This window comes from Aspergillus karnatakaensis, assembly GCF_047715665.1.
Source record: "Aspergillus karnatakaensis strain CBS 102800 unplaced genomic scaffold BJY04scaffold_2, whole genome shotgun sequence".
NCBI lineage: Eukaryota > Fungi > Ascomycota > Eurotiomycetes > Eurotiales > Aspergillaceae > Aspergillus > Aspergillus karnatakaensis.
Window position 1 is genome coordinate 80,742 of NW_027395714.1, and position 27,550 is coordinate 108,291.

The 27,550-nt window shown below is 50.6% G+C and overlaps 15 protein-coding genes across 15 annotated transcripts; 8 read left to right on the forward strand and 7 right to left on the reverse strand.

Annotated features, from left to right (window-relative positions):
* The first annotated feature begins 615 nt into the window (after window positions 1-615).
* BJY04DRAFT_42296 (uncharacterized protein) lies at window positions 616-1,231 on the forward strand. Its single transcript, XM_073720356.1, has one exon. It carries the CDS (start codon window positions 661-663, stop codon window positions 1,171-1,173), a length of 513 nt encoding a protein of 170 aa, XP_073576633.1. The 5' UTR covers window positions 616-660; the 3' UTR covers window positions 1,174-1,231.
* Window positions 1,232-1,906: 675 nt separating this feature from the next.
* Window positions 1,907-2,167, reverse strand: BJY04DRAFT_176612 (uncharacterized protein). Its single transcript, XM_073709501.1, has one exon. The coding sequence runs from the start codon at window positions 2,094-2,096 to the stop codon at window positions 1,941-1,943; it is 156 nt and encodes a 51-aa protein (XP_073576634.1). The 5' UTR covers window positions 2,097-2,167; the 3' UTR covers window positions 1,907-1,940.
* Window positions 2,168-3,644: 1,477 nt separating this feature from the next.
* BJY04DRAFT_212797 (fungal specific transcription factor domain-containing protein) lies at window positions 3,645-5,347 on the forward strand (the record flags this gene model as incomplete). Its single annotated transcript, XM_073714693.1, has 2 exons — window positions 3,645-4,865; window positions 4,919-5,347. 2 exons carry the CDS (start codon window positions 3,645-3,647, stop codon window positions 5,345-5,347), a joined length of 1,650 nt encoding a protein of 549 aa, XP_073576635.1.
* BJY04DRAFT_227163 (kinase-like domain-containing protein) lies at window positions 5,208-6,446 on the reverse strand. The gene has a single exon (XM_073718574.1). It carries the CDS (start codon window positions 6,354-6,356, stop codon window positions 5,463-5,465), a length of 894 nt encoding a protein of 297 aa, XP_073576636.1. The 5' UTR covers window positions 6,357-6,446; the 3' UTR covers window positions 5,208-5,462.
* BJY04DRAFT_42311 (uncharacterized protein) lies at window positions 6,447-7,266 on the forward strand. Its single transcript, XM_073720357.1, has 2 exons — window positions 6,447-6,913; window positions 6,967-7,266. Exons 1-2 carry the CDS (start codon window positions 6,615-6,617, stop codon window positions 7,112-7,114), a joined length of 447 nt encoding a protein of 148 aa, XP_073576637.1. The 5' UTR covers window positions 6,447-6,614; the 3' UTR covers window positions 7,115-7,266.
* Window positions 7,267-8,301: 1,035 nt separating this feature from the next.
* On the forward strand, window positions 8,302-9,459 carry BJY04DRAFT_176617 (uncharacterized protein). The gene has a single exon (XM_073709502.1). The coding sequence runs from the start codon at window positions 8,419-8,421 to the stop codon at window positions 9,160-9,162; it is 744 nt and encodes a 247-aa protein (XP_073576638.1). The 5' UTR covers window positions 8,302-8,418; the 3' UTR covers window positions 9,163-9,459.
* A 653-nt stretch (window positions 9,460-10,112) lies between these two features.
* Window positions 10,113-11,965, forward strand: BJY04DRAFT_42324 (uncharacterized protein). The gene has a single exon (XM_073720359.1). The coding sequence runs from the start codon at window positions 10,321-10,323 to the stop codon at window positions 11,692-11,694; it is 1,374 nt and encodes a 457-aa protein (XP_073576639.1). The 5' UTR covers window positions 10,113-10,320; the 3' UTR covers window positions 11,695-11,965.
* BJY04DRAFT_42320 (uncharacterized protein) lies at window positions 11,862-12,682 on the reverse strand. Its single transcript, XM_073720358.1, has one exon. It carries the CDS (start codon window positions 12,554-12,556, stop codon window positions 12,029-12,031), a length of 528 nt encoding a protein of 175 aa, XP_073576640.1. The 5' UTR covers window positions 12,557-12,682; the 3' UTR covers window positions 11,862-12,028.
* An 890-nt stretch (window positions 12,683-13,572) lies between these two features.
* On the reverse strand, window positions 13,573-14,863 carry BJY04DRAFT_42346 (glutathione S-transferase family protein). Its single transcript, XM_073720360.1, has 5 exons — window positions 14,718-14,863; window positions 14,615-14,637; window positions 14,454-14,565; window positions 14,189-14,372; window positions 13,573-14,035 (listed from the first exon to the last, which is right to left on the reverse strand). Exons 1-5 carry the CDS (start codon window positions 14,746-14,748, stop codon window positions 13,633-13,635), a joined length of 753 nt encoding a protein of 250 aa, XP_073576641.1. The 5' UTR covers window positions 14,749-14,863; the 3' UTR covers window positions 13,573-13,632.
* A 320-nt stretch (window positions 14,864-15,183) lies between these two features.
* On the reverse strand, window positions 15,184-17,017 carry BJY04DRAFT_176628 (uncharacterized protein). Its single transcript, XM_073709503.1, has 4 exons — window positions 16,427-17,017; window positions 15,850-16,363; window positions 15,648-15,790; window positions 15,184-15,587 (listed from the first exon to the last, which is right to left on the reverse strand). The coding sequence occupies exons 1-4, from the start codon at window positions 16,796-16,798 to the stop codon at window positions 15,354-15,356; spliced, it is 1,263 nt and encodes a 420-aa protein (XP_073576642.1). The 5' UTR covers window positions 16,799-17,017; the 3' UTR covers window positions 15,184-15,353.
* A 57-nt stretch (window positions 17,018-17,074) lies between these two features.
* On the reverse strand, window positions 17,075-19,077 carry car2 (ornithine-oxo-acid transaminase). The gene is made up of 3 exons (XM_073709504.1): window positions 18,392-19,077; window positions 17,635-18,343; window positions 17,075-17,581 (listed from the first exon to the last, which is right to left on the reverse strand). The coding sequence occupies exons 1-3, from the start codon at window positions 18,869-18,871 to the stop codon at window positions 17,466-17,468; spliced, it is 1,305 nt and encodes a 434-aa protein (XP_073576643.1). The 5' UTR covers window positions 18,872-19,077; the 3' UTR covers window positions 17,075-17,465.
* Window positions 19,078-19,245: 168 nt separating this feature from the next.
* On the forward strand, window positions 19,246-21,916 carry gpi10 (putative glycosylphosphatidylinositol-alpha 1,2 mannosyltransferase; the record flags this gene model as incomplete). Its single annotated transcript, XM_073714694.1, has 5 exons — window positions 19,246-19,647; window positions 19,702-19,932; window positions 19,978-20,315; window positions 20,363-20,509; window positions 20,554-21,916. 5 exons carry the CDS (start codon window positions 19,246-19,248, stop codon window positions 21,914-21,916), a joined length of 2,481 nt encoding a protein of 826 aa, XP_073576644.1.
* Window positions 21,917-23,343: 1,427 nt separating this feature from the next.
* Window positions 23,344-24,253, forward strand: BJY04DRAFT_42373 (bZIP transcription factor JlbA/IDI-4). Its single transcript, XM_073720361.1, has 2 exons — window positions 23,344-23,739; window positions 23,791-24,253. The coding sequence occupies exons 1-2, from the start codon at window positions 23,526-23,528 to the stop codon at window positions 24,162-24,164; spliced, it is 588 nt and encodes a 195-aa protein (XP_073576645.1). The 5' UTR covers window positions 23,344-23,525; the 3' UTR covers window positions 24,165-24,253.
* Window positions 24,254-25,175: 922 nt separating this feature from the next.
* On the forward strand, window positions 25,176-25,779 carry BJY04DRAFT_212806 (uncharacterized protein; the record flags this gene model as incomplete). Its single annotated transcript, XM_073714695.1, has 3 exons — window positions 25,176-25,290; window positions 25,360-25,407; window positions 25,463-25,779. 3 exons carry the CDS (start codon window positions 25,176-25,178, stop codon window positions 25,777-25,779), a joined length of 480 nt encoding a protein of 159 aa, XP_073576646.1.
* A 621-nt stretch (window positions 25,780-26,400) lies between these two features.
* BJY04DRAFT_212807 (uncharacterized protein) lies at window positions 26,401-27,201 on the reverse strand (the record flags this gene model as incomplete). The annotated part of the gene is made up of 1 exon (XM_073714696.1): window positions 26,401-27,201. One exon carries the CDS (start codon window positions 27,199-27,201, stop codon window positions 26,401-26,403), a length of 801 nt encoding a protein of 266 aa, XP_073576647.1.
* Window positions 27,202-27,550: the final 349 nt, after the last annotated feature.

Consider the following 27,550-nt stretch of genomic DNA (forward strand, 5'->3'; position numbering starts at 1 on the left):
TGCCAAAGTCGATGGCCTCCAACGAACCCTGAAGTTGCTCGAGGGGTTGCTATTGCCAGAAGATCATCTCCCAGCAGGTATGATGGATCAGTTTCGCCAGCTGGTGGCGGACAATCTAGTCCAGTGTCAAGGAGGATGCCAAACGCTCAGGGAGGCGCTGGCGAAATGCGAATCAAGTGATACTCCGAGCGCACCATTCATGAGAAAACACGAGTGGCTTCGCCTAAAAAGAGCGACTTACCCTTTTAAGCAGGAGACCCTAATCACGCTTTCCCAAGTGGTCTCGGGGCTTCAAGATAACCTGGGTCTTGCTCTGCAGATCTTCAACAGGTAAGCGATCCTCGAACCCGTTTTTGATCTTCTCTGATTTGAAGCAAAGTGCTCTCTTAGCACAACAGCAAAGGGATATACAAGCGCTTATATCAAGAACGTCATCAATCGACGTCTCCACAACAAGAATAGTCGGCGTAGTTGAGCGAGCGAATTCTTCTCTGGTCTCTCAGCCCCCAGTCTCGCAGGTAGTGCTCCCATCGTCCTAATGAAGATGCGCATGCTCACACAGCTTAGGCTCTCGCAATAACTAGCCGAGGTCGGGGGTCCACAGCAACAATGGTCCCAGAGCCGAGTACACTGCGTGATCTTTGTAGCCGACAACACTTCATGAGCTCCTCCTCGCAGATAAGACGCAGGCTTGTGGCTATGCAGAGCAACCTTATCACAGCCTACTGTACATGCTATCGCAGGCCGGGACTCTTTAATCACGTCAAGGTTTTTACTCTTCATGACAGGACCTGTCCGTTATATGTTAGTGGTCAGAATACGGTTGGGCTGGCAGGGAGATATACGGTTTGCAATCGGTTTCTTGCCCTCTCAATCCATATTATGATAACAATGACTAGAGGGGCGGGGGCATTTTCAATCAGCCCGACTATCCGGATACATGCTGTTGTACACTGGTCTCCTGCATTTGAACTGGTACATGGCGTAGCATGGGACTCGTCAGCTAGGGCGAATGCACGGGAGGCATTCGGCAATATCAAGACTAGGCTTCTTCAGATGTTTCACGAAGGAACAGCCTCACCTACTGACCGACTTGAAGACGGTAGTACATTACTTCATGTAAAGTTACCCTGGGTCCCCTGCACGATGTATTCATTTCATCAACACATTTAGATCAATACTACACAGGACAACTGCTGATAGAGCCACTTAGACATTTTCAAAAGCCCGTGGAGGAACCTAATTGTGGATAGAGACGTCAACTCCTCAGATATCTTACGTGACTTCATACGTGATATGGTCGAGGCTGGTGTGCCGGTCGGCGAACAGGTCGTGTATGGGGATACAGTGATTGATGCTGCTATTTCACCAGGGACATTCAGCCACTATGACGCGTTTGATGGCTGAGCCAACGTAGGTTTCGCTCTCCTTCAGGATTTACTTATACACGGCAGTGCTTTGAGACTACCACGGCTGTCAGGATGGATCTATGTCAAGTCCAATGGATCCGTCTACAGTCCTTTCAAAGAAGCAAGGAAGCTATACTTGGCCAATGGACAGGAATGTATGCAATTCCGTTGGAGCTCATAATTTCCAAGATAACTAGCTGATTATGGTGTGTCTAGACTTCGTGCTGTCAGATATAGAAAAGGCTACCTTGACAAGGTCCAAAGCGATGCTGCAGCGGCTGTTGGCTTTGGAACCTAGTTCAACATTTCCTGAATCTGTCTGGCTTCTTCATGCTTGCTTAGGCTGGCCGGAGGGGCTGCAAATGTCTCTCGAATCCAGCCTGCCTCCAGAGGACAGGCAAATTAGTGATGTCTTCCGCCTCGCATGCTTCCTAGGAGAGATCGAGTGTGCCATGATACTGCTGGAGAAACTAAAATATATCGACCTCAGCGCAGTATATTACGCGGTCAGCACGAACGAACCCACATTATTTAAACAAGCCATCTCACGGCGAGCAGTACAGCAATCAGAACTCCAAGATCTAGCATTACAAGTGCTGCCAACAAGAACAATTTCCTCGCTCTCCCTACCGACAAATCATTTGTTGGACACGAAGACTCAATCTGTTTGCCATGCAATAAACTCATACGCTGACACCATCGAGCTTGCGGAAGATGATTGGTCTTGTTGTGATACTATATACGACAATATTATTGGGGACATTATCGCTGCCGAAATGGCGTACGATGCTGGGTTTACTGACCTTAACCAAGCTAGTCCAAATGGCATAACACCCCTCATGGCCTTGTCAAGCACAATTGGATTGAAAAAATTTGCTCGGATAGCCAATTGGATGATAGAGAAGGGAGCTGATTTACACCACTATTCAACAGCGGGCTGCCCTGCAATCTGGTTCTTGGCAGAGGAAACTATATTGACAATAGTCTGCGCTTTAGATTATGAGTGCTGGGGGTCAAACTCGAAGCCCGGCTTAGAGTCGGTGCTTAAGCTGATGGCCGATCCCCAGACGACAAAGCTTCTGTCCATGATTCTAACTGACCCAATCCGCGACGAATGTATATGTGCTTGTGCGAGAGAGGATGGCTGCTCGGCGTTGACCGTCCTACTCTACACGTGGAGCTCTAGGCATTTAGGCCTTAGATTCTTCCTTTCTGTGGAAACAGGAGATATCGTGTTATATCCTGAGAAATTATGGGATCTTGCACCAGAGCTATTTGGACCTGAAGATCGCACGGCCATTATCCAGACAATCATTCGATTCTATACATTCGAGGCCTTGGAGCTGACACATACCTGCCATCCTCCGAAAGGGATGTGCTTTGCCTACCAGAAGATAACTGAATGTGATCGTGAGGATCACATTCAAATCTGGGACGAACAACGCTTGCTTATTGAGCAACTAAATGACCTTGTCGCTGAATTTACTGCACAGTATGATGGTTACAAGAAAAGGCTGCACGAGTTTATGCAGGAAATTTGGTATCCAAGGATGGTTGAGGTTCTGGCAGTCCCGGCCGAAGGGTTCGACGAGGAGGAGCTTCGCCGTGTTGAGGAGATTGGTGTCATAGTATCAAGATAGTGTAATATGTTGAATAGCTATAGCAAAAAGCAATAGCATGAAAATTTGCAAAGAAATCTATACAGTGGCCTTATTAGATCGGGCGCTGTTCTGTACCTTGTTGCTTTATTCTTTTGAATGAAGAGAAATATCTGCCTGTAAGGAGAGAAAAGCTAGAATTGTTAAGGTTGAACCAGAATGTTGGGATACCTCCCTCCACTTGGGGACATTGCGGATTCGTGTGATATTGCTGGATACCTGTTGTGTTTTGGCGAGGAATGCTCGGGACAGGGGGATTGTTAGGGCTGAGAGTTTATTGTTTGAAGAGACCGAATTGGGAGTCAATTATGAAACTTCCTGAGCAGGGGAATACGGCGGGCTGATGTTATTGATAACCATGATCTGAAGCTGTAGTATAAAACGCGGATATAGGCGGCCCGCAGAAAGCCCAGACGCCTCAGCCTCGGCTGCAACCTGCGGGGTCTATCTTATCAGTGATGAATGTAACCTCACTCCCACAACCTCCATCTTACCCCAGAAATTTCTCCCCATCCCATCCCATGGCACCTGGCATGGCCCAAGCTCATCCAACTTCACATGCCATTGTAAACTAACAATGGCACACTCCATCTTCCAAGAAGCAACAACCATTTTCTTCCACCACTACCACGCGAAACCCTACACCCTCTTCCACCCACCCACCTTCCACCGCAAAGCCACCCTGAACCAGATCCCGCAATACCTGCAACTCGCCTTCATCGCCACCGCCGTGCGCTTCAGCTCGCAGCTGCAATGGAAGCAGCGGAAGCAAAAGACCATCGACTCCTACGCGCAATGTTCGTGGGAGATGATTATGAGTTCGCCGGATGGATTGGGTGATAGTTCCGATGTCTCGGTGGTTCAGGCGTTGGCGTTGCTGGCGATTATTGATGCGACGGCTGGGAGACGGCGGGCGGCGTGGGTGAAGATTGGGATGGCGGTGCGGATTAGTCAGGATTTGGGGATGATGGTTGAGGCTGAGAATACGGGGTTGACGGGGGAGGAGAGGGAGGAGCGGAGGGGGCTGTTCTGGTCGCTGTTTTTGCTGGATCGGTTTGTCTGTTGTTCGTTTCGACGGCCGCCGGCGATTAAGGTGGAGGATACTCGGTTGATGTTGCCGGTGGATAGAGCCTTGAAGCCGAAGGAGAGTGCTATGACGGTGGGAGAGTTGCTGGATGAGAAAGTGCGTGGGTTGCCGGATAGAGTGGTCGGTTTATCTGGACTCAGTGTTGGAATTGCAGCATTACTTGGACGAACAATCGACTGCATGATGAACGGCGAACCGAAAACGGTCGAGCCGTGGCGCGTCAATTCCGATTACAGCAATATCTACACCAGCCTCGAGGACTTGAAGGAGATGGCCGACCAGCACTCCCCTAGCAGCCGCTCGCCGGAGCGAGAAACCAACATCCAGCTGCCGCATGGCGATCGCACATCGCATTTTGTCTTATCACTTACCCTTTACCATCTCACACACTGCATCCTCAGTCATCCTTTCTTACTGGGGATGAGGATACAATCATACCCATTCACCCCAACAGCCTGGGTTGACGCACAGTACGCCTCATGTTGGGGCCATGCCCAGGCACTTACAACTCTTGTTGTAGACGCAAAAGCAGCAGGATATATGCTTGCGCCATCGTTCTACAGCTACTGCGTTCTTGTCGCGGGAACAGTACACGCGATCCTCCTCCACAGCAAAGATAAACCCGCCAGCGAGAGAGCGTCGAAGTACCTCAAAACCTCGTTAAAGTACCTCTCTGAGATGTCGGAGATGTGGCAAAACTCATACATCATGGTAAAGCCTTGAACTCTATCTCTGTATTCGACATGCTAACCATGATGAAACAGTCCGACGCTCTCCGCTTCTTCACAAACCGCTGCGTCCGGTACAGCGGAATCCTGCTCGGTCCCGCATCGAAGTTCCAAGAACTTACAGAGACAGATATTACGGTCCTCCGCTCAGTGCTGGATTACTGGAGTATGATGGACCCAAGAAATCCAGTGTCGGAACTCAGTTCCATAAATATCGATTGCTTTGCGAAGACGCCTGAAGAGAAAGAGGAGCCGGTGTTGAGCTCTGGTAGCGATACACCGGGGAGTTTGAAATCGAGGGAAGAGAACTACACGGTTGATCCCGGTGTCTTGAGCGATCTTCCTCTTACAGCTGGCTCGCCGATCATCGAGGATGAGGGTCCTATGGAGATGGGCGAGTTTGCGAAATGGGATTGGAATAGTGAGCTTGATTTAATGGGAGATGGCGAGAGAGCTTCGTTGTAGACATTGATAGACTAAACCTAGATCAGCTTTATCAGATTCTCAGCAAAGATTTGCCATGTGATGTCGATGGAGTAGACACGCAATTCACCCCGATTGGAGTTTATAGCCAAGTAGACTATGGTTGAACCTGGTTACATGCTGCCTCGATAAACTTCATCGCCCTTTCACTGCCCGGATCCCTACACAGATAATGATAATCCCGCCAGAATTCCCGAGCAGCACTATAATCAGGCATATACTTCCGCAACAGAGTCTTCCACTCTCTGTCCTCCTCACTATCCGGGACCGAGGTACAAACATACTCCCACCACACCGGCAAGTATCCAGCTGTCTCCCAGTCGATTATCCCAGTAACAGACCCATCCTCAACCATGATATTAACATTCGTAAGATCGCCATGCGTAAACGTGTAGGGCGTAGCAGACGGCATGTTACTTCGAAGCCGTATCCGCACAGCTTCCAGAATGTCTTCTCCCAAGCCACGCTCCATCTCAGCCCAAAGCTCGTCATCAGAAGCCAGAGGCCCGTGATGATGCGCATGAGGCCCGTTCCGGACCCACGGACGTCGACTGTGGAACAGAAAGTTGGAGTAGACAGGGCGGCCACCCAGCGCTTGAATCTGGTCGGACTGTAGGTCGCGAAGCTGTTGCAGATACTCCGCGGTTTGTTTGGCGATGCTCTCTTTTTCGTCGGTAGAAAGGTTTGGCCAGGCCTTGCTGAGAGGCTCGCCGGGGATGCGTTTCAGAAGAATCATAGTGTGTGTGCCTTCCTGCCATGATTCGACCACGGTAGGAACGGGGATCGATGTCTTTTCCTGTACGAGCTGGATGTTCGGTACTTCGAAGGTTGGGAGTCTGGATGCTCGGTCTTTGAGAATCAGGTTTGAGCCTAGCGACCAGACGCCGCGGTCGCCGGCTGAGTAGAGTAGGTTGACGTGGCTTTCGTAGCTGCAATGCTTTTGACGTTCGGGGGTCCAGCTGCACGCTGAGCAGGGGGTAGAGGATTCCATGTAAGTAGATGATTATAGATCTTCGGACTACCGCCTTGTAAAGTCTGCAGTCTTTGGTGATGCGTTTCTGTATTTCTGTATGAATTGATGTAGGAACTGAAAATCTGAGAGTAGAAGCAGGGGAACAGCAGCAGACTTGGATGTCCTCTTTGTTTTGACAGACCATGCATGGCACGTGACTCTCGGGGTAACATGGCTTAATCCATCAATGCGGGGGTTTGTTCCCTTCGTATATAGCTCTTATCCAGATTAACCACCATGGATACCCCAATACGCGCTGTAGTACGCGCAACGGTAACTGATATACCCGGACATCCGCAACAGCGCTTCGATACTCTAGCCAAAGCATTCTGCTCGCAAGTGTTGAACCGGGGGTTCTATCCTACTCTTCAAGTCTCTTCTTATGATCATGCTCATATTCCGGCTGATTTCGATTCTGATACACCTGTGACGAGGTGGTTTATAATCGACTTGAATGTTCGACAAGAGCTTACACGCGACGAGGTCATGGGAATCCCGCATTCAGTATACCTCGCAGGTTACGAAAATCATGAGTGGTATGTTATTTATATTGCAGAGGAGCCCAAGATACATGCTAAGTCTGGTACAGGAGATTCACCCCACGGAACGATTGGATGCAGCAAGCTGTAAAGCGAGCAAGCTGGTACACTTGGGGTGGTAGACGGGAACAGAGACGGGTCGCTGAGATGAGAGAGAAAGACACAGCAGATCTACTCTCAGGGCCAGCTGAAAGCTAGGGTCTCGATGCCGGAGGTACCTAGGTACCAGAGAGCAGTCTAGGCCGTGTTAGCGCCGTAGGCTGCATGTTCAGGATCATGGCCCAATCAGAACAGAGGTCATTTCTGGAAATTTCCAAGAATGACCTCTCTTTTAATTGGATGTTCAGTGCCTCGCTGACAGCGCTATTAGGTGGCATCCACTTTTGAGATTGGTACCAGTAGTCTATCTTTACTTTACCCTGTGATCCTGATCTTGCAGGTTCAATTCAAGGCTTGTGGAATCATATTCTTTCCTATTATCGCAGAAGATATAAATACTGCCATGCTGACCACGTTCGTCTTTTATTCTATTCGGTATTTTGCGCTTCATCCTCCTTCAGAGTACGTTTTAGCAGCCTACACTTGCGTACACCATTCAATTGGAGTGGAGTCGCTAGCTCAAAAATGTCCACACTCAGTCCCCCGAACCGGTCAACCACGAGAAGTGCTACTACCCTGACTGCAAGTTTCACAATATTCTGGATGCTTCACACTGCGAGAAGTGTGATATCCATCTCACTGGTGAAAGATAGTCGCTCTGTATGTCTACTCAATCTTTCCTTGCACAAAATAGATTGCTAATTCGTTACACAGACCACAACCACTCGGACTTGACCTTCTCACCAGAAGCCGCATGATCTTCGAAAGAATTTATTTGTGATTTGTCTAGATCGAAAGAAATACATGGAGATGATGGATCTGAGGCCTTTTCAAGGATAAATTCGCCAAATGGGCCCTTCACTGTATGCTCTGGAAAGGATGTGAAATGATCCGAGCGGGCAGACTGTATCTCGTAGAGATCGACCCAGTGTACTCATATCTGCTATATCCTCATAATCATAATCTGTCTTGCTCTCATCTATCTGGACTTTTTAATTACTTCACAGGCCGATCCTTGCTCCAATCACCACATTCAATTGCATAAATCACACATTCAACCTATTCCGGTAGGGAATTGGTATGAAAGACTACCTAAGTCAGGTAGACGTGGTAACTATCCATGAGTCACAGTCCTAAAGGCTGCATGTCCAGTCTTGTGGCCCAATCAGAAGAGAGGGCAGCCTTGAGGTTGACTGCGGGGTTAGGTACGGCGTCCACGGGTTCCAACATGATTGAAGACATCCAAGTCAAGCTTCCTCTGCGATCGCTTTAACCATCCTGTTTCAGAAATGTTCTAGTATCTACACGTTTACTCACTTTGAAGATGTGTACTAACAAGATCCAGTGAGGCTAGCCCCCCGATCGAGCGCTCCATCTCGCAAAGGGATCCTGAAACCCTCAAGATGGGATCAAGGTTTCTTTGCAAGAAGCTGATAGGCGACGAGGTCAAGAACGATATGATCACTTGGAAGGATACAGGCGACAGATTCTGTCTAGTCGAAGATGATAGCGAACTCTCACTGTCCGATCCACCACCCAAAGACCTGGTCTACAAAGCTGGTACATCATCCGCGGTGTGGCCAATTGGGTCCAACGCGATATGCAGGGTCAAGACCTGGACTGGTGGAATGGAGATGGAAAGTGATACCATCGCCTTTGTCAAGACCAATTGCCCCGATATTCCAGTTCCCGACGTGATCTACGCGTGGCTGGATGAGAAGCTCAGTCGAACATTCTTGATCTTAAGGCGTATTCAAGGAAGGACACTAGCTCGGGCATGGCCTTATCTCACACCAGAGATGAAAGACGGCATAGCGAGTACTGTTGCTCGATATTGCTCCAAGCTCACAGGGCTTACATCAGACAAACTGCAATCCGCGACAGGGCGTGGGGTATACGACAATTTCCTGAATGTACACGCGGAAAAGTCTCATCCATCTTGGAAGCCCCGGCTATTAGGGCCGATGTCTGTTTCTTCCTTTCAAACCTATTTGCAAAGGATATCTAGATCTTACAATCCGCCTGATTCTACTGCATTCCACTTCTACCACGCCGATTTGGGGCCGACAAACCTGTTATTATCGGATGATGGCGAAGTCAAAGCAATCCTAGATTGGGAGTCAGCTGGCTTCTATCCAAAGTATTAGATGACTGTCAAGCCCTACATGAGCACAGGGTTCTGCCTCTCGGTTGGTGATGATCGTTATGCTTGGGTGGATCTTTTGCTCGCCAAACTCGCGGAATGGGGATACAAGTTGGATATGGAGTGTGTTAAGTGGTATAAAGGCCTAGATATGGAGTTCTTCGAAACAGATATGTCTCTTGATGGTTCAAGGTGGCATGCTATCAAACTGCTTTAAGGCGCTTTTCGGATGGATGTTCAAGTCTTGTTCCGCAGTGTTCAGCCGGCTTTGGCTAAACGACCTATAATAACTTATTATAAGCAATTAATAAAGCGCTTAAGAATTTCTTTTTCCGGCTGCTCATTGTTCCGACAAGGCAGCGGGAAGGCTTGCATATGAGCTGCCCAAGGCTGAATCGAAGGTCAGCTCATCTTACGCGCCGAAGGTCTTTCACTCATCTCGCAACTGCGCTATCGCCCCTGAACATCAATGTAACGTCCCACACCGAGTATATCTAGAGAACATTACGGTGAGTGGCATACTCCATGTCCTATGCTTATCTCAATCGACGACGCTGATGGCGATATATAGACAGAAATGCAGCATGGATCCGATTATAAGACGTACGAATCCATCCGGGAGGGACTTCTGAGATATGAAGGCGAACGGACCGATAAGGTTAATGTTACACTGGCCTGGAAAATACCGCAGCTTATGAGATCCTTTTACAACGCTAAAAATGAAGCCTGGAGCGCGATTCCACATGTTGTGTTGTTGAAGGACCTAACTAGCCCGGAAAACTTGATGGCAACTACTTGTGGTGACTATCTAGCTGAGAGATGGGGTACCTGGTCTCCAACTATCCTAAAGATACTAGACCAAATTACAGAAGCGGTCTTGAAAGACCTCGATTCGCCTGGGGTGTCCTCTCCCGCTGGGCCTGCTAAACTACACGGAAATGATATGCACTCCTGGAGGTTTAGAATGTGGCGTCTGGCGTGGGCGGCGCGTTGGAGACGTGAGCAAGCGGAACGCCGCCCGAGTAGGTTCCAACATGGCCAACGTGCAACACAAGTTTCATTGATAGGCTAACTCGTATCAGTAACGGAACTCAGGACTTCGGATACGCACAGTGGGAGCATTGAACTTTACGAATCTGCCGTCGTGATTAGTTTTCCGTCTATGATCCACGCACAGAACGATGTGGACTTCATCGAGGCCTGGGATTGGCTATGCAGAGCGGTTTATCAAGCGGTCCCCGACAATGAGATGACCTTATCAGCCCATCATTATAGATTTAAAGTGGTTGAAGCACTTAACCTCCCGAAAACACTCCGTGTTTCATGTGACACAAAATTGACCATATCGCTGGGAAAAGAACATACCTGCTGGCGGAACCTCTTCCGATCCTGCACACTGGTCTCAACAAGCCTAGAGCAGCGTACCAGATTTGGAAAGGGGCTGGAGATGCCTTTTGACATCCTCTTGTCTATGGCGGCTGTTGAATTCCAGCTGATTGTCGAAAATGGCATAGTTTTTGTCGGCTACCATACCATACACTATCCTACAGCGATAGATTGGAACTGCGCTCAATTTCACCTTCTGACGAATGAAGAAGGTCAAATCAATCCATATTTGCAAGTTTACGGCAGCAGAATACTTACTGGAGACGCGAATCAATTCAAAAGGAAGCGATGCTTTCTGGGGTGGTGCGCAGATGCGCAAATCAACCTCGGAACGAACAAGCTACCAACTTCAGTTGGATACACGAAGGGGAAATACAAGCATACATCACTTGTAAAGACCGGGTACGCGGCTCTAGCACAAACAGGTGCCTCTGCGCCGCTATCTGCAGTCTTGGGACTACAAACGAACTATACCTACTGCTCTCATAAACTCCGCTTTGACCCGACAAGCAATTACCATCGGCTACTGACGAATGCCGCGCGCGAGGTTGCTCTTATTTACGATTCAAGCGAGCGTAGAGCGTGGCTGGTCCCTAAATTGGGTTTACTGTTGCACATGAGCCTGGCCTATACAGCCTATTGTGGCTGTCCGAATGATAGGGTGCCACTAGTTGAACCGTACACTGATGGTCTCGCTCTTACCAAACTTCTGAATGGCATGGGGAAGAATCCTGTTCTTGGGGATGGAAATACGGCATTCCAGTTCCAGCAGCTCCTTCTTGGACTTAACATCAATCTACTAAGGGCAAAGGATGCCGGAAAACCGAGTGTAGACGGAAAGTTGTATGGGTTCGAGTTCAAGGACATCATCATGCAGCCTGGCGCAGGCAGTTGCATGAAAAAGCTCGACCTGGATAGTTCCAGTAAAGCTTGGATTAGCCTTGCGAACGAAGTCGACGCCCTTTTAGTGTGCTCAGGTCTCGGGGACGCAATCACTGCAGCAGACGATGGCAGAGTAAAGAACGGACAGTGCCACAAAATGCCCCAATCTCATGACTATCTGGGGCCACAATATCATGTCTCCGAGAACTGGTCGGCCGCCGAGGAGAAGTGTTGGGTGACAGCTTTGATGGACAACTTATCCGAATAGCCGACAGGAGTTTATTCAGTATTTCGAACAACCCGTTTTCTTTATGCACCCATTCCAATAACCCCGGCAAATGTTGGGAACGTGCGAACGTATTCCAAACTCTTACTCCGCAACCGGATATGTTGTCTGTGTTATGGAAGACCATCAAGAAGCGATGGGCAAAATCAGCTATAATACCAATTCCCAATTCTGGGGCTGTGGTATTCGGCTCGGCGTCAAAGTGAACCACTACGACCAAAACAACAGACCTCGTCCTTCTTTCCTGCTTCTCACCGATATACCTCGAGGTAAACAAGTACACGCCAGCTCCATCTCACACATGCCCAGCATCTCATTATTTCACCCTCCTAACTTGAACAGCAGCTCCCATCCCCCTGGGTACCCCCTCTCCTTCCTCCTTTTGAAATTCTTCAGCGTTCCACACATAACTTTCCGTCTCCTCGCCCCAGTCCCTACACCCCGTCGGAAGCGGAATTTGCCCTTGTCCAATATGTATCTCCTTGAACCTCACTTCAAATTGCATATTTCGCCGCCTTTCCTTTTCAAATGCGCTCTCCAGACCGTGGGTTACGGATAAAGTGTAGGGTGGGGTATCGGCTCCAGTATACGATATCGTCGCAGTGGCTTGAACAACAGGTCTTTTTCCATGTTCTGGTAGGATAATCCGATCGATAAGTCCGCTCTTTTCTCCGCATTGACCGTTCTGATCGGTTTTCGGGCACGTAAAGCATGGATCAGGACCGAGGAGGTAGTCCTTGTGACTGTTCGGTATAGTAGGGATCGTATAAATAATTGCTTTGATCTGGATTAAGGCGAGGGCGTTCGCTTCACGGCAGGATATCGCGGTGAAATTCGAGGGCATTTCGGTCGAAAATCGAGTCTAAAGTGGTGGGAGAATCTCATCGTGGTGAGCATGTGGCGTACTCGGAATATATATGAGATAGAAGCTGAGCTGAAAAGCATGGGACAATGCCCGTGGGCCCTTGCTAAACCGTTTTTGGCAGTAAGATGCGCAGGATCATCAACCTCATACCTAATTAGAGTCACTACTCTGCTTGACTCGCGATGTTTTGTCGATTGCGAGAGATTGAATCATGAGAGATATATCCAGTGATGTTGTATCTCTCCCAATCGAATCAATATTACGCCGAATTCCGGCTGTGCGTCCATCAGCCCTGTTGGAAATCCAAGTCAGCAAGCCTGCCTTGGGGGCTGAACGACCGCTGCGCCCGCTCCGCTCCGACGATGAGGCTCAGAATTTTGGAGCCAATCGAAAAAACCCTCATATGCTCCCTCGTACCCAAGGCTAAACCGCATGGCGCTAGTTCATACTAGATCGGTACGGAGTACCTATTATTGCTCGGTGATGTTTAAGTTCTGCGTTCGTCGATCTCTCTCGGATGCTAGGCAATGATATTCCTAACCAATGAGCATCATAGAGACTAAGCAAGGGCCAAAGAGGAGTGGTTATGCCTATAGTAAGTATGCACAGTATAGTCTGCTGGCAGATATTCTTATACACCCTGACAGAGATGCATTGAGGCCCTTCGGCGCCGTGCCATACAATAGCAACCCCAAAGTTAGGAAATATCTTTATACAAGTGTTCAGTGTTGTCTAACCATCGAGTTGAGATCAATCAGAGATTTACTCAATTCTCTCTTCTTAAGGTAACGTTTGGCTGTTGTACCGTGCCTATCGTACCATATCTTAAAGTAATAGCCATATACCATATACTACACGACTCCAACGCGAGATATGTTAAGCTACACCTATTAAAGCACAGCGTAATATCTTCCTCCAAGCTAAAGGACTTCAATTTCTTTCTCTAAGAGAGTCTCTTCATAGCGCCACACAACGGACCATCCTTCAAACGCAGGGTCAGCACAACTTAAGCAACCCAGCGCCAACCAATGCTCCTATCCTATCCCACCACCCATTCACTGTCCCTCCCGCTCCTCCGCCCCCTTCGCAATCAACTCCTCATACTCCTTAATATTTCCCACCCCCTTCGGCATCCCATTCGGCATCAACCCCTGCTCATCCATCAACCGATCCCTCGTCCGCATCGCCTCGCACCACGACTCGCGCGACTCCAGACGCCTCTGCCAGGCCTGCACATTCGGGTACGGCACAAGCGGGTCCACCCCTTCAGGCGTCTGGAGCATCATATTGACGCGGGCGTTCCAGGGTAGGAAGGCCAGGTCAGCGAACGTGCATTTATCGCCAACGAGCCAGTCGCGGCCTTCTAGTGCTTTGTTGAGCACGCCCAGGATGCGGTGGACTTCGTTGTTGTAGCGCTCAATCGCGGAGGGGAGCTTCTCGTGGTGTAGGACGTTGAACCTGTTTGTTTTTAGCAACTGCATTTTGAATTTCTTGCTGTGCGGTGGGATATAGAGTGAGGATGTTACGGTCGACAGAGGCACAAGGCTTCAGAGACACAAGGCTTGGGAAAAAGAGAGAAAAGGAGCAAGTGAACAGGCAAAGCAATCTTACCATCCGGCCTGTCCGAAGTAGGGCCCCTGTCCGCTCATCTGGAAATGCAGCCATTGGTTCAGGAGGTGCTTCTCCTTAGAAGAGGTGTACGTAAGTTTTTTTTCCGTGTCGTATACATCCTCGAGGTACTGGATGATTGCGCCGGACTCCCACAGGGTCATGTCGGTATTTGGATCAACAATTGCTATGGATTGATGCAGTGATTAGCGTCTCGAGTTTGCTCAGTCCCGCAGACGCAGCTGCGGTATGGTTGAGAAAAGCTAACCTGGGACTCGTCCATTCGGGTTGATGTCGATGAATGGCGGTTTCTTCACGTCATCGAACTTGAATGAGTGGATGTTGTATGGGACGCCTAGTTCGTTTAGGATGGTGATGACCTGGAGGAGTGTCAATATTTCTTGCTTGCTAATGGCAAGTTACAATTACCTTCCATGGGTTTGGGCCTGGGGCTGTATTATGGTTATGCCAGGTCAGCGAATCTTCCGTTTTAGGCGGATTCATTGAGCAGCACTGAGTTGCGGGGGCTTACGCGTGAGCCAGACAGTGAGTGGTTTTGCCATGGCTGCAGCTTCAATGCTTGCTGTAGGATGAGATTGATGAAGGGGCAGTTTATAGTTTTATAGTTGTAGATTAAGTTGGTGAATGTGAGTGTGAGGACAAAAGATAGGTGTGAGACTTCAGGCGGGCTTTCGAAGGATTGCGAGCTGTTTACCTATTTGTCTAATCCTGCTGATTGAGTATTGCGCACCTGCAGCCCTGGAGGACCTGGTGCCGTGCGCTGATGTGATTGGTCCGTCAAGAGGATGTCACTTGGACTGTGTTCTAATTGGTTTATCAAAAACAATCCCACGCGGGCTGTCCCGTCCATCCAGGCATAAGTCACGTGAGCTGCTGGCTTACGCTGCAATGTCCACTCATCTTTGAGATTCCAAAAATGAAAGGTCCCTAGTTGGTCACTCACGGGTGCGTGTTCCTAAGGACAGGGACTGTTGTGATGTAATATGAAGGGGATCTGGTGAATTGGGTGGAGTTGACAGTGGGGATTTTCGATGTCTTGCAGATATTTATCTTAATCCTTACGGCAAATTGTCACCATCTCAACGATGCTATCAAGGGTAACTTAACTCGACTGTATTCTTCTCGGTTCAGGGTTTGAGGAAATTTCTCAATATTCCTCGGCACCAGCCAACGCCAGAGCAGGAGTAACAACGCCCCTACACTCTCCAAGCCCAAACTTCACGCCAATCTCCTTGTTGACGCACCACCCCTCCATAATCACCTCGTCGCCGTCTTCAAGGTACACAATCCCGTCGGCTTCAAGGACAGACAATTTGTTCCCCGGCAAATGGCGTTCGAGGAGGCATGCTACGCCGATATTCTCCCCAGCGGAGTTTGTGCGCTGCCATGGGTTAGATTATAGATCGCTTGTCAGAGTTGAGAGAAAGACAAGGGGAACAACATTACTACTAATTGTCCCCGTCCCAAAGATATCCCCCGTAGCTAAGCCCTCACCAGCACTAGCAAGATGGGCGAGCTGCTGATATGGCGTCCAGTAAAGCTCATTCAGGTTTGTCTCGGTTACCGTATAGGACTTGCCGTTTCCTACACACCATTATTAGAGATTAAAACCAGTGTCAGAAAGTGCTTGGGCGAATACTTACTCACGACCCTACAACTCAGCTCAACATCCCATGTCGCCCTATCCCTCTCCCCCCTCCAGCTCAAATGCCCCAATGGCTCGGGACTCTGCACCTTTGTACTCGCAGATTGCACCCCCTCCAACGCCACCACATCCACAATCCAAGCAGAAATGCTCGTCCCAGCGCCCTTTCCATGAAACGGCCCGAGCGGAATCATCTCAAACATCTGGATATCCCGCGCTGACCAATCGTTCAGTATAACCAAACCAAAGATATAATCTTCTGCCTCGGCAATATCCAGTACTTGGCCTGGCTCAAGAGGCTTTGAAAGGAAAACGCCGACTTCGAGTTCAAAGTCAAAGCGCACACTTGGTTGGTATTTCAGTGGTGTGTTCGGTGTATTCGGGTTTCGAAAGACGCCGTTGGGACGGACTATGGGGGTGCCGGAGACGCGCAAGGAGGATGTGCGGCCATTGTAGACTGAAGGGATTGCATACCAGTTCTCCGGAATTGGGGATTTCATGAGATTGCTGCACTGTGTGTTTCATTATCTTAGCTCATTGTTTGCTCTCTCTTTAATGTGGTGGATGGAACATACGTTTGTGGTATGTTCCAGCGAGCAGTAAAAATCGGAGAAATTCTTCGTGTCCATTGGGTAGTGGTTCGTCACTTTGTTCAGCGGGATGCTGTATTTCTCGACAACATCGGGGTTGGTCAGCTCCTTTGTGAGGATCGCCCGAACTTCCTTCCTGGATGCCTTTGGGAGGGCGGCGAAGGCGTCCAGTGTGGATTGGGAGAATGTTTCGGTCTCGAAACCATGGACAGATCTGAAGAAACCATCTTTCTCGAGTACGCTGAGGTCAATGGCGTTGTTGTGTAGGACTGTTGCGCAGCGCGGGGTTGCGTTGTCAGAAGTCGATATTATGCCGTATGGCAGGTTTTCGATCGGAAAGGGAGTTGTGTCTACCATTGCAGCTCAGTCGGTGATGGAACGATAGGTAGAGGTATGATAGAATGGAAGTGAGGGGAAAGAGAGTCGTTTATCGGTGAAGCAAGGAGCAGTCTTATATTTACTCCGACAAGTGAAATAGTCCGAGTACAAAGGAAGGAGCGGCAATGTGCAGCGACGGTTCATTTCGATCACCGAGTGGACGATCCGTAGTGTGACTGTCTGGTAAGCCGATTGGAGTTTACAACAAGTACCTATAATTGTTTGCGATATTTGAGGGATTAATCTGGCAAGCGGGGTAGGACAGGGGGTATAAATCTTCAGGAAGCCTAACTCTACGACTGAACAAAAAACCCAAGGACCAGAAGAACCAAGATCATATTCAACGTCATGTTATCATCAGTCGTGTTTAACCAAGACGATCGACCAAGTGCTTCTAATCACTAACAATAGGATATGGATAAGCACTGGCACCGTTTGAGCCGAAGCCTGGAGAGTCGCGCAGGCATGACGCCAGTTTCTCTCGCGACGCGCCGGTCGGGATGCCCTCCGAAGGTCAGCAGGTGCTACCTTGTACGGATACAGGCGTAGGTATCATCCCCAGTTTACGTAGCTCTCCACGTCATTTCAAGTCTAGTTCTCGAGAGTAATCTTGACCTTCTTCTCAGGGGGAGGAATGACCTGGTCTTCAGTCGAACCCTTGAGGTTTGGCAGCTCGGTGACAGCAGCTTTGATGATTTCGAGCGACTTTGCAATTTCCTCTTCGGTGATGACGAGTGGAGGTGCGAGACGGATGATGTTCTGGTGAGTGGGTTTGGCCTGGACGAGTTAGTACGGACAGCAGCTGATTCTCGAAGAACATACCAGAAGACCCTTCTCTTTCATAAGCATGCACAGATCCCACGCGGAGTGACCGTTGGTTTTTGATTCATCTATGACGATCGCATTTAGCAGACCCTTACCCCGGACGGTCTGAATTAGAGGGCTTCCGATGGCCTCGAGGCCGCTGCGGAAGACTTGTCCGAGCTTCTCGGCGCGCTCAACCATGTTCTCCTCCTGCACGACTTCAAGAGCAGCAATGGCGACTGCACACGCGAGGGGGTTACCCCCGTATGTCGAGCCGTGAGTACCGGGCTCAACCGTGAGCATGACCTCTTTGCTACCGAGCACCGCCGACACAGGGTACATGCCGCCGGAAATGGCCTTGCCGAGCAACACCATGTCGGGCTTGATTCCACTCCACTCGTGGCAGAGCAGCTTTCCTGTCCGTGCAATACCAGTCTGGATTTCGTCGCAAATCAGGAGCACGTTGTGCTTGTCGCACAGCGCCCTAGCCTCTTGCAGGTAGTCATCATCAGGGACAACGATGCCAGCCTCGCCTTGAATGGGCTCAACCAGGAAGGCAGCGAGGTTTGACCCGGCCTTCTCGAAAGCCTCGCGCAGAGCAGCCTTATCATTGTAGGTCAATGGTTTATCGGTTCCGGGAATTGCGCAGCCGATGCCGGGGACATAAGGGCCATAGTTCTCGCGCGACTCGGGGTCCGACGACAGCGAAATGGCGGCCATCTAAACACCAATTAGTCACGAGAAAACTAACAAAGAGATCAATCATACCGTTCTCCCATGGAAGTTGTTTTCGGCGCTAAGAATAATCGCCTCGTTCTCGGGGATCCCTTTGACCTTGTAACCCCACTTGCGGGCGATCTTGATGCCGGTCTCGACCGCCTCCGCACCAGTATTCATGGGGAGGACCATATCGAACCCAAAGTACTTTGTGACCATCTCGGCGAACTTGGGAAAGACATCGTTATAGAAAGCGCGCGAGCTGAGGGTCAGACGGGAGGCTTGGTCGACGAGGGCAGCGATGAGCTTGGGGTGGCAGTGGCCTTGGTTGACGGCGGAGTATGCGGAGAGGAAGTCGAGGTAGTGCCGGCCCTCGGGGTCCCAGACGGAGGTTCCTTGAGCGCGGGCAAAGACGACAGGTAGAGGGTGGTAGTTGTGGGCAGCAAAGTCCTTCTCAGCCTGGATGGCTTCCTGAGTGGAGGCGGCGTGGTATGCCGTTGCGTGGTGTCCGTTTGTACCGTTGGACGTCATTATGGGCGGAGACGATGGATAAAGGAAAGGAGCTTGGTTGAAAGGGAAGGTGAAAGGAAGTTGGTAACGGGAACAAAGAGAAAAGTGAAAGAAAGACGGAAATAGTTAGAGAAGGGCAACAGGCCAGTTATAAAAGAAGGGAAGATTCCTCTTGTGTGGCCCGTAATGAGTGAAGCTCAACCGCTAAGCGCAGGTGTACCCGTTGGATGACCTCTAAGTGCAGGTCCAGACGATCCTCACCACCGCCAGTCCACAACCGTCCACCACTGACGTCGCGTACATTTGACACCAAGCGGACCCTCGCTTCTCGTCGGCATAGCTGACTCAGCTGCCTTAATCTGGGGTAATTATCCCATTATCCACCTTGTGACTTGATGCCCTCCGTCTCCTGCGACCCTCCTCTTCCTCCGTGGCCCGATTTTACCTTTGAGGAGGCGTACGCCTTGCAGGAGAAGAACAAGTGGGAGAAGCATTATCAGAGACTAAAAGAAGAAAGGGAGAAGAAGAAGAAGCAGCCGTCGAAGCCATCCCCAATCCCATCGCCCGCTCCGCCCTCCCGCCGCACGCCGCCTTCCGCCCAAACAGACGCGTCCTCTCCCTCCCCCTCCATGGCCTCCCCACGCTCCGACTCCGAAGTTTTCCTCCACCTTTTTGCCTTTCGCATAGCGAACGCCTTGGTTGTTCGCACTTTCTTTCAGCCTGATGAGTTCTTTCAGGCGCTCGAACCCGCCTGGAAACTGGCTTTCGGCGAGAACCAGGGCCCCTGGATCACATGGGTCAGTTCAGTTCCTTCTAGCAAGCTATGATGCTGCTGCTGACGATCACTCTAGGAATGGACGCACCAACTGAGGTCCTCTCTTCATCCGCTCATATTCGCGATCGTCCTCTTTCTCGCCGACTCCCTATCACGAGCCGCTCACCTCCTTCCCACATGGCGCGCCCATCTCCTCATCGCCGCTCCTGGAATAGCACAGGCCGCCATCGCTGCTGCGGGGGATTTCTATACTTGGAAACTGGCTCGTCGTATCTATCGGGACAAGAGCTATGAGTCTTGGGCGACGGTATGGTTCCTAGATTTTGTTGATGTCCGAGGCTAACTTGTGCAGCTCGCATTGACCATTATCAGTCCGTGGCAGTGGTTTTGCTCTACTAGAACGCTGTCCAACTGTCTCGAGACTACCCTTACGATCGTCGCTCTGTATCTCTGGCCATGGGAGTGCTCAGAATTTTCCACCCTCGCCCCCGACCACCAAGGTATCAACATCTTTACGGCTCTATACACGTGGCCTCGAGATCGGTTACTGAATCTTTTGCGCACCCCTCCCAACTTTGCCGCCATCCAGAACGTTAGTGCTGGCGACATTGCCGGATGGATCCACAGCCAATTCCGCGCTGCAGCTGAAACGCTAACTAGTACCAGTATTAAAGGAGTTGATGTTATCAGGTTCGTTTGCCATTTCCTAGACTTGGCATTACTGACCTTGCCTACAGACTGCGTCTATGCCTTTCGCTGATTGCTATTGCGTGTATTCTCCGCCCAACCAATGTGATCATATGGATAGTCCTAGCTGGCTTTGCGCTATATCGCAGTGCTTGGAGGGAAAGGGTGATTCTTGCTCGTGAAGCACTGTTATGCGGGTAAGATCGCCACATTCATTTTAGTTGCCAACTGACATCAATAGGCTATCGATCCTTGCCTTGTCTTTCCTCTTTGATCGCTTTTTCTACGGTTTCTGGACGTTCCCACCACTCCACTTCTGGCACTTTAATGTTGTCCAGTCATTGGCCATATTTTATGGAAGGAATGACTGGAGTTACTATGCTACCCAAGGATATATTCAGCTGCTCACAACCGCCCTGGTGTTTACTTTGGTGGGCTTGTATCGCACACTGAGAAACCTCCCGTGGCGTGTGAAGGGAAAGGACTCAATCTTGATTCAGCTCGCATACATTTCCTTGGCGATGCCGGTGTTGCTCTCTGCCGTCACACACAAGGAGGTTCGCTTCATCTACCCGGTATTACCGGCATTGCACATCTTGAGCGCACCCCCATTGGTAGAATTTTGCCTCCCGGCGATAGAGACGAGTGAAACCCTTTTCACGTTTCGAAGGTTGGCTCTCTCCTTTCTTTTCTTGCTGAACATTGCACTCGCCTTTTACACTACAGTCATGCATAACTCCGGAGTGATCTCGGTCTTGTCCTATCTGAGAGACCAACACCAGATCCACGGCACAACAAGCACGTGGTCGATTCCTGGCCAAGGGGCCAGTTACGGTGGAATTACCGCCGGCTTCCTCATGCCCTGTCACAGCACGCCGTGGCGCTCGCATCTTGTTGAGCCAACAATTCACGCATGGGCATTGACCTGCGAACCACCCATTGATTTGTCGCCAAAAGAAAAGGCTGAGTATCTCGATGAGGCAGATCAATTCTACGACAACCCCGTCACATTCCTCCGTCATAACATGGTCGGCGGTCTCCGCCATATACCCCGCCGGCCCTCATACGCGACACCTCCGAGTTCGAAGCGGCCACCTACCCAACTTTACCCGCCCCACGAATGGCCCGACTACCTAGTCTTTTATGCCCAGCTCGAACCCACCCTGAAAAGGTTACTCCAGCTCTCCTCATACGGCGAATGTTGGCGCACCTTCAACACGCACTGGCATGACGACTACCGCCGTGTTGGTGACGTCGTTGTCTGGTGTCTCGACCACACGGAGCAACAAAAGTGGCGCAGCAGAAACGAAAAACAGGCACTCGCGACGCGAAACCGCCAATTCGATCGGATTATAAAGAGCTTCCGCAGGCCGTCCGTCTGGGAACAATACAAGGCCATGTTCACCGGACTTTTCTCTTTTGATTATAAATCATGGTATTCAGCGAACCAACCGTGGTATTCGTCTTGGGGGTTGCCCCAGACATATGGTTGGAAATGGAAGTGGCCTTGGGCCCAGAGGCCGTCACTCTTCGGCATTCCGTTGCCCAGGTGGTCGGACTTAACATTTTGGCGGAGAAACATTTGGGATGATATCTGGTTTTGATTGTTTGTTGCTGTTTTTTATTATATTCTGTGTCTCTCTTTTTGATAGCTCTATACTGTATTCCGGACTGTTGATATCCCTGTTGTCTTTTTATTGTGGCGGTTGTGTAGAGCTTCCGTATCGCATCTTTCTAGATTATCTTCAACTTTTGACGTCCCGTTCGTACGAGACTGATCACCCCAGAGACCAAGAATCTAACGCCCGTAAGACTCCGCACGTAGGATCGTTGGATACATTAGCTCCCTCATTGGCTTAATTGAAGTCCTGTTGTGAAAAAGCAGCTCAGCTTTGCAGCATGATACTTAGGACTCTCCTCGCGGACACAGAGTCCGCTAGCTGTGGCTGGGGCTGCAGCAACACATGAAATTGTCGCTCAATCCGACCCGAACAAGCTTAATCCACGGAACTAATCTTAGCGCACGCAGATGCTTTATTAATTGTCCAATCACTGTTCTAGATTTGCATGATTGACTATGAGTCATTCTCTCTCACGCTGGTGCTAGTCCATATCTTATCTAGCGGGTATTGGCACGTACGTGTAATTTATACCCCGATTGTTGATTTGGAGATCATCATGTTGCATCAGGATGAGTAGTAGGTGGACTGAGGACTGTCTGATAACATATCCTGCTAGTGAAGTCTAGAGAAGATATTCCTGGATAGTTGTATATTGTCTCCCGCGCGGGGTAAGCAAGATCATACTAAATCATCTCGACTCATCATGGATGTACGGATATATATATTGTGAACTCGTAGCTTATAGCATAAGACCATCAACCTAATACAGTCTCTTCAGACTAGCCTCTCCTGCGGGCGGGAGAAGATATCTAATTCGGCCCGGATTTCAATCTGTGGGTAGCAATCGGTATGTCAAATCTTGTTGCTTGCTCTCATACCTGTGGATGAAGAAACAGCCCCTAGCCGACTTTGCGCACTGAGGCGCTTAGAGATGAAGACAATAGGAAGACGTCTCTAAGGTTACATCTGGGCCGACATCATCTGACACGCAATCTCATTGTCAACATGCTTGAATCTGCTGTTGTTCATGGCTAACACCAACGACAATCAGGGAGAGACGAGTATAGAGCTGTGTAAGGCTGTAAGATACGGGTAACGCCATGAAACAGCGCAGCCTCCACATAGCCCCCGCTAGGCCGAAAGCGATCCCCGCACCACTTGCCATTCAAAAGGGACCCCGAACTCCCTCCTCCTCGACTTCTTTTCCATCCCTCTCCATCACTCATTCATCGCCCCGGCGTTGACAAGCTTTCTTTTCATCATATAACCAGCCCGTGCAACCGGGTCGCCGCAAGACCCGGCCTAAACTATCTCGCAATGGCCGTCGACGCAGTTACCGCAGCAGGAGTGGCCCGCCAGATCACAGCAGTGTACCTGGTCGGAAGAAAGGCCACCACCGTCTAATCGCCAGTACCTCGACATCTCCCCGCATTCCGTCTTCAGTGACGCGGATCTCCTTCTTACCGCCTCTTCTTCTTGCTCCTCCCATTTATCTACTCCCTTATTCCCCGACCTCGATCTCTCGTCCGCGGTCGCCTTTCCTCCCGTTGACACCAACTTCTTTAATGACCCGCTTCTCGTCCATCCGTCCATGTTCCCTGGGGATCCTATCTCGTCGACAGACAGCTTTGACTACAACACTCTGACGACGACTGCTTTCCCGACAAGTCAACTTATAACAACGGCGGATCCTATTGATTGGGCGGCTCTGGGCTGCTGGCCTACTTCGCAAGGACTAGGCGAGCATCCTGCCAATACTCTCGAGAACCAAAGCCAGGCTTCTATCCCTAGCGCTGGCTCTCCTGGTACGTTTCGACTTCTCATACAGCTATTTACCCACCACTAACATCCACCAGACCCCCCGTTCGATCACAGCAATACCAACAAGCAATCTCACCATCCCACCCCGTTAACCACAACCATATCCCCACAACCAACGAAAAAGTCAAGTCCCGCGTACCTGATGCCCTCAGCAACAACCACGCTTCCCACACCGTCCCCCGCCTCCCGCGAATCCTCGCCCAAGGAAACTCCCTCGCGCGTGTCCAAACGCCAACTCAACACCATGGCCGCCAGACGCTACCGCCAGCGCCGCCTCGATCGCATGACTCAGCTCGAGGAGGAATTGGAGGCCGTGAAGCGCGAGCGTGATGAACTTAGGATGAAGGTTAGCAAGTTGGAGGGGGAGACGGATGCTTTGAAGAGTATGTTGAAGGAGAAAAGTAATTAGGATGGACTTTTCGGTAGTGGGTTGGTAGTTTAATGGAGTGATGATGATGAGAACTTTGTTCGTGAAGTAATATTCGTAGACGTTTTGAGGTCTCTACTAGGACATAGTCCATCACCTCCTGAACTCATCCTCGGTTGCCCCGCCATACACTGGCTCACGAGGCTGTCGGGGGCGTTAATGATCAATCCGCTTGTGGAAAATGCGCCGCTTGCCCCTGCATTCGAGTCGTCGAAGGTGGGAAAGCGCTGTGGTAATGAGTGTACATCCCCGGGCCATATTGCGGCTGCTAATATAGTTGTTGGTGCATCAGTGCTGGTGACTGCTGAGGTCGATGTTGCAACGGCGTATTTTGGTGAGGTGAATAATGATGCTGCGGAGGTTCCCCGCGGCTATAATCAGGCGGTTGGTGTTGTTGACCTGACACTCTTTTTAATAAGCCAGTACAGGCGGAATTGGAAACATACTATGCAGGCTGAACCCGTATCACGAATAATATCGGAACTCGACACTGGAAGTCGGCGCACAGACAACAGGCCATACCCAAGTCCAAACTTAAGCGACCACGTAGGATTCCGATAATCTTATCTGATCAAGGACTCAGGCGCACTAGTCGACTAGTTTGACAGTATCGGCGCAATGATTGGTTGATTGTCAGGATGTCTCGGAGGACAGCCCTGGCCATCTCCTATGACGAATCCCCTCACCAATCGATGTCCTGCAGGGAATCACTCAAAATGGTCGCTGAGTGGAGAGAGAACAGCACATGGTGCAATATTGTGGAGAAGTATTCCTGGTTCTCACGAATGGAAGGTCTGCAGTGGACCGAGCTAACTCCGACGGTTTTCTTGACTGTCTTACTTCGACGTCAACCAACTTATCCGATGGGTGCGGAATGTGCTTGCCTGCGCTGGGTGGGAAAAGGTATAAAAGCGTTCTGTTCCTGGTGCTCTGTTTGAAAAGTAGACCAACTCTCCACCTAAGCTTCATCACATTCCTACCGATTGAATCAAAATGAAGTTTTCTCTCGCATCGATTGCCGCCTTCGCCAGCGCCGTCACGGCCGCTACTCTGCCCCCGAGATTCACACTCATCACTGACAGCGGCGAAACCGTGCTCACTGACGGCCGTACGTTCTCCAAGTTCCATCCCTGGGGTTCTTTCCAATTCCGTCTCCATCTCTCCCTAACTCTCCTAGAATACCTCTACATCGGTGCCAACATCACCACCCACGAAATCGCCCGCTGTAAGCCCCCCCTCTATACACTCTCACCCCTAATTCCAACATTCTAACAACCTAGTCCGCTCCACCCCCGACACGGGCGCCGTGACCTTCACCTCCACGGGCAGCCAAACCCTCTTCGTCGTCGAAAACGACGTCGCCCCCGTCGAGCTGACGAGCCCTGCCTCCGGCGCGATCCCCGACGGCGCCTCCGCGGTGGACTTTGGCGTCAACGAGCAAGGCCACTTCACGCATGCGGGCAAGGATTACTTTGCGGTTGACGGGTATGGAAGTAACCCGGAGAAGACGATTTACTGGTATGGCAGCCACAGTAGCACTTACGAGGGGGTGGCGCTGTGGGTCAAGGATTCTTTCTTTGATAATCCTCCTCAGTAGACGGTAGTTTAGGTTAGGTTAGATGAGATGTGAGCTCTGTGATGGGATGTGACTAGACAAGACAAGATATAGCAATGCGACCCAGCCGGGATATGGAATCTTTGACCCGTATGCACAGAGCCTGAGGGCAAAAGCGCTCTCTAGAGTCTATCTAAGTTAGAATCCTTAGTGCAAGGGACGGAGTAGTTCTTTACCCGTCTTTCTCCCCCGTCCCTACCCTGCCCCTCTCCGCACGTCATCGTCTACCAGGGAGAGCCCTAGTTGATGGCGCTGCATAAATACTCAAATAAACAGCCGGCAGTCACGCGCAGAAGAAGCCGGGCCCGCTCCCCTCTCGCCTCCCGACGGAAGATGGGTCGCGCCGACTGTCAAGGCCGAGCATGTTGGGTTATACCTGGTAGGCTCAAACTGGTCGCGACATAACCCTTGAGAGGCCGTTCAGGGTTTCAGATGTAGATCCTAGACGCTAAAAGGGTCAGAGATGCACCAAGTTGAGCGTCGAGGAGGACAGAGCGTGGGGTTTTGGTGGGTTGGGTGACGCAGGTCAAATAGCCAACTCTTGATTCAGCCCGGGCGGGGATCTTGAGCTTGCAGTCACCTGTCCGGAAGAAGCTAGCTAGCTCACTGTAGCATGGCGCAGAGAAGAGATGCGACAGCCAGCGCCGTAGTTAATCTCACTTGCAGAGCGGACCCACTTGATGTCAGCGTCGGGTCTGCAGGCGTAGCTGTAGCTGGAGTTGTATCAAGAGGCGAAGACGCCTCCGCGCTACCGGTAGTCGTCGGGGAGTCCTCCGCTGAAACCGAAGATAGTCCACCTTTGGTCTCGCTAGGCCCAAAGTCGACTATCTGCGTAGTCGTGCCATCAGCGCCGACAGTGGAGGTCGTAGTGGGAGTCTCGGAGTCAGCATCACTCGGCTTTGCGTATGCAGCATCCGCAATCTCATACCAGTGCGTAACCGGCCAAGCACCATCAGAGTACACCGTCGACGTCCAATACTCGTGCCAATCCGCCCACGTCGGCGTCGAGGCGAACTCCGTCGGCGCCGGCTTCCCGGGGACAGTGACGGAGTCGCAGACAATCTCGCCCTGATCAGTTAGCCGGCCGCCATCAGTAATGCACATGAAATGGTCGGTCCACCCGTAGGGATTGTCGTAGTTGGCTCTTTGGTCGTCGAGCGCAGGGTCGATCTGGCAGACGGCCGCGCAGGATATCGGGTAGGCCGGGTGGTCGGGAGTTGTTGGCTCGGTGATGTTGTAGACGGGGCCGGAGCAGCATTGGGCGAAGCGCGAGCTGCTGTTGGGGCCCATTGGGGGTGTTTTGCAGATAAGCCCGGGGAGGTTCGCAGGCCATTCTGCGGGGGTGATTGCGTTGGAGGAGATTTCGTTGAAGGTGGCGCCGGAGTGGCATTTGTTGGGGTTCATGGTGCTGGTTGGGTCTTATGGAGTATTATACACTGTATACGCTGATATAGAGAATGGTAAACAAAAGGGAAGAAGAAAGAGAATTTGAGAATCAGGGGTAGGAAGCAAACTTTGATGTGTTCGTCCATGACCGAAGTGGTTAGCTTGTATATCCTTGACCCACTCGACCCTGAGGCTGAATCCATTGTATATCCTTATCATTGTACAGGACTGAGTCTAGGACTCTAGATGAGGATTAACATTACATACGATCTCGAATATGGAAGGTCTAGCCAACCTCGAGTAACCAGAAAACCCACGAAATGACTCATTTTGTGGCATTGCTAGCCCCTCTCTTGACTCACGGTGC

Excerpts from the sequence above, each read along its gene's own strand:
- BJY04DRAFT_42296 (XM_073720356.1), top strand. The coding sequence starts at position 661 with ATGAGCTCCTCCTCGCAGATAAGACGCAGGCTTGTGGCTATGCAGAGC.
- BJY04DRAFT_176612 (XM_073709501.1), bottom strand. The coding sequence starts at position 2,096 with ATGAGTTTATTGCATGGCAAACAGATTGAGTCTTCGTGTCCAACAAAT.
- BJY04DRAFT_227163 (XM_073718574.1), bottom strand. The coding sequence starts at position 6,356 with ATGGAATCCTCTACCCCCTGCTCAGCGTGCAGCTGGACCCCCGAACGT.
- BJY04DRAFT_42311 (XM_073720357.1), top strand. The coding sequence starts at position 6,615 with ATGGATACCCCAATACGCGCTGTAGTACGCGCAACGGTAACTGATATA. Across the intron at positions 6,914-6,966 it reads GGTTACGAAAATCATGAGTG|GAGATTCACCCCACGGAACG; the intron begins GTATGTTATTTA and ends AGTCTGGTACAG.
- BJY04DRAFT_176617 (XM_073709502.1), top strand. The coding sequence starts at position 8,419 with ATGGGATCAAGGTTTCTTTGCAAGAAGCTGATAGGCGACGAGGTCAAG.
- BJY04DRAFT_42324 (XM_073720359.1), top strand. The coding sequence starts at position 10,321 with ATGATCCACGCACAGAACGATGTGGACTTCATCGAGGCCTGGGATTGG.
- BJY04DRAFT_42320 (XM_073720358.1), bottom strand. The coding sequence starts at position 12,556 with ATGCCCTCGAATTTCACCGCGATATCCTGCCGTGAAGCGAACGCCCTC.
- BJY04DRAFT_42346 (XM_073720360.1), bottom strand. The coding sequence starts at position 14,748 with ATGGCAAAACCACTCACTGTCTGGCTCACGC. Across the intron at positions 14,566-14,614 it reads CAGGCCCAAACCCATGGAAG|GTCATCACCATCCTAAACGA; the intron begins GTAATTGTAACT and ends ACACTCCTCCAG. Across the intron at positions 14,036-14,188 it reads TACTTCGGACAGGCCGGATG|GTTCAACGTCCTACACCACG; the intron begins GTAAGATTGCTT and ends AAAAACAAACAG.
- BJY04DRAFT_176628 (XM_073709503.1), bottom strand. The coding sequence starts at position 16,798 with ATGGTAGACACAACTCCCTTTCCGATCGAAAACCTGCCATACGGCATA. Across the intron at positions 16,364-16,426 it reads CGCTGGAACATACCACAAAC|TGCAGCAATCTCATGAAATC; the intron begins GTATGTTCCATC and ends TGAAACACACAG. Across the intron at positions 15,791-15,849 it reads GCTGAGTTGTAGGGTCGTGA|GAAACGGCAAGTCCTATACG; the intron begins GTAAGTATTCGC and ends AATGGTGTGTAG.
- car2 (XM_073709504.1), bottom strand. The coding sequence starts at position 18,871 with ATGACGTCCAACGGTACAAACGGACACCACGCAACGGCATACCACGCC. Across the intron at positions 18,344-18,391 it reads ACAACTTCCATGGGAGAACG|ATGGCCGCCATTTCGCTGTC; the intron begins GTATGATTGATC and ends ATTGGTGTTTAG. Across the intron at positions 17,582-17,634 it reads GAAGGGTCTTCTGGTATGTT|CAGAACATCATCCGTCTCGC; the intron begins CTTCGAGAATCA and ends AAACCCACTCAC.
- BJY04DRAFT_42373 (XM_073720361.1), top strand. The coding sequence starts at position 23,526 with ATGTTCCCTGGGGATCCTATCTCGTCGACAGACAGCTTTGACTACAAC. Across the intron at positions 23,740-23,790 it reads CCCTAGCGCTGGCTCTCCTG|ACCCCCCGTTCGATCACAGC; the intron begins GTACGTTTCGAC and ends AACATCCACCAG.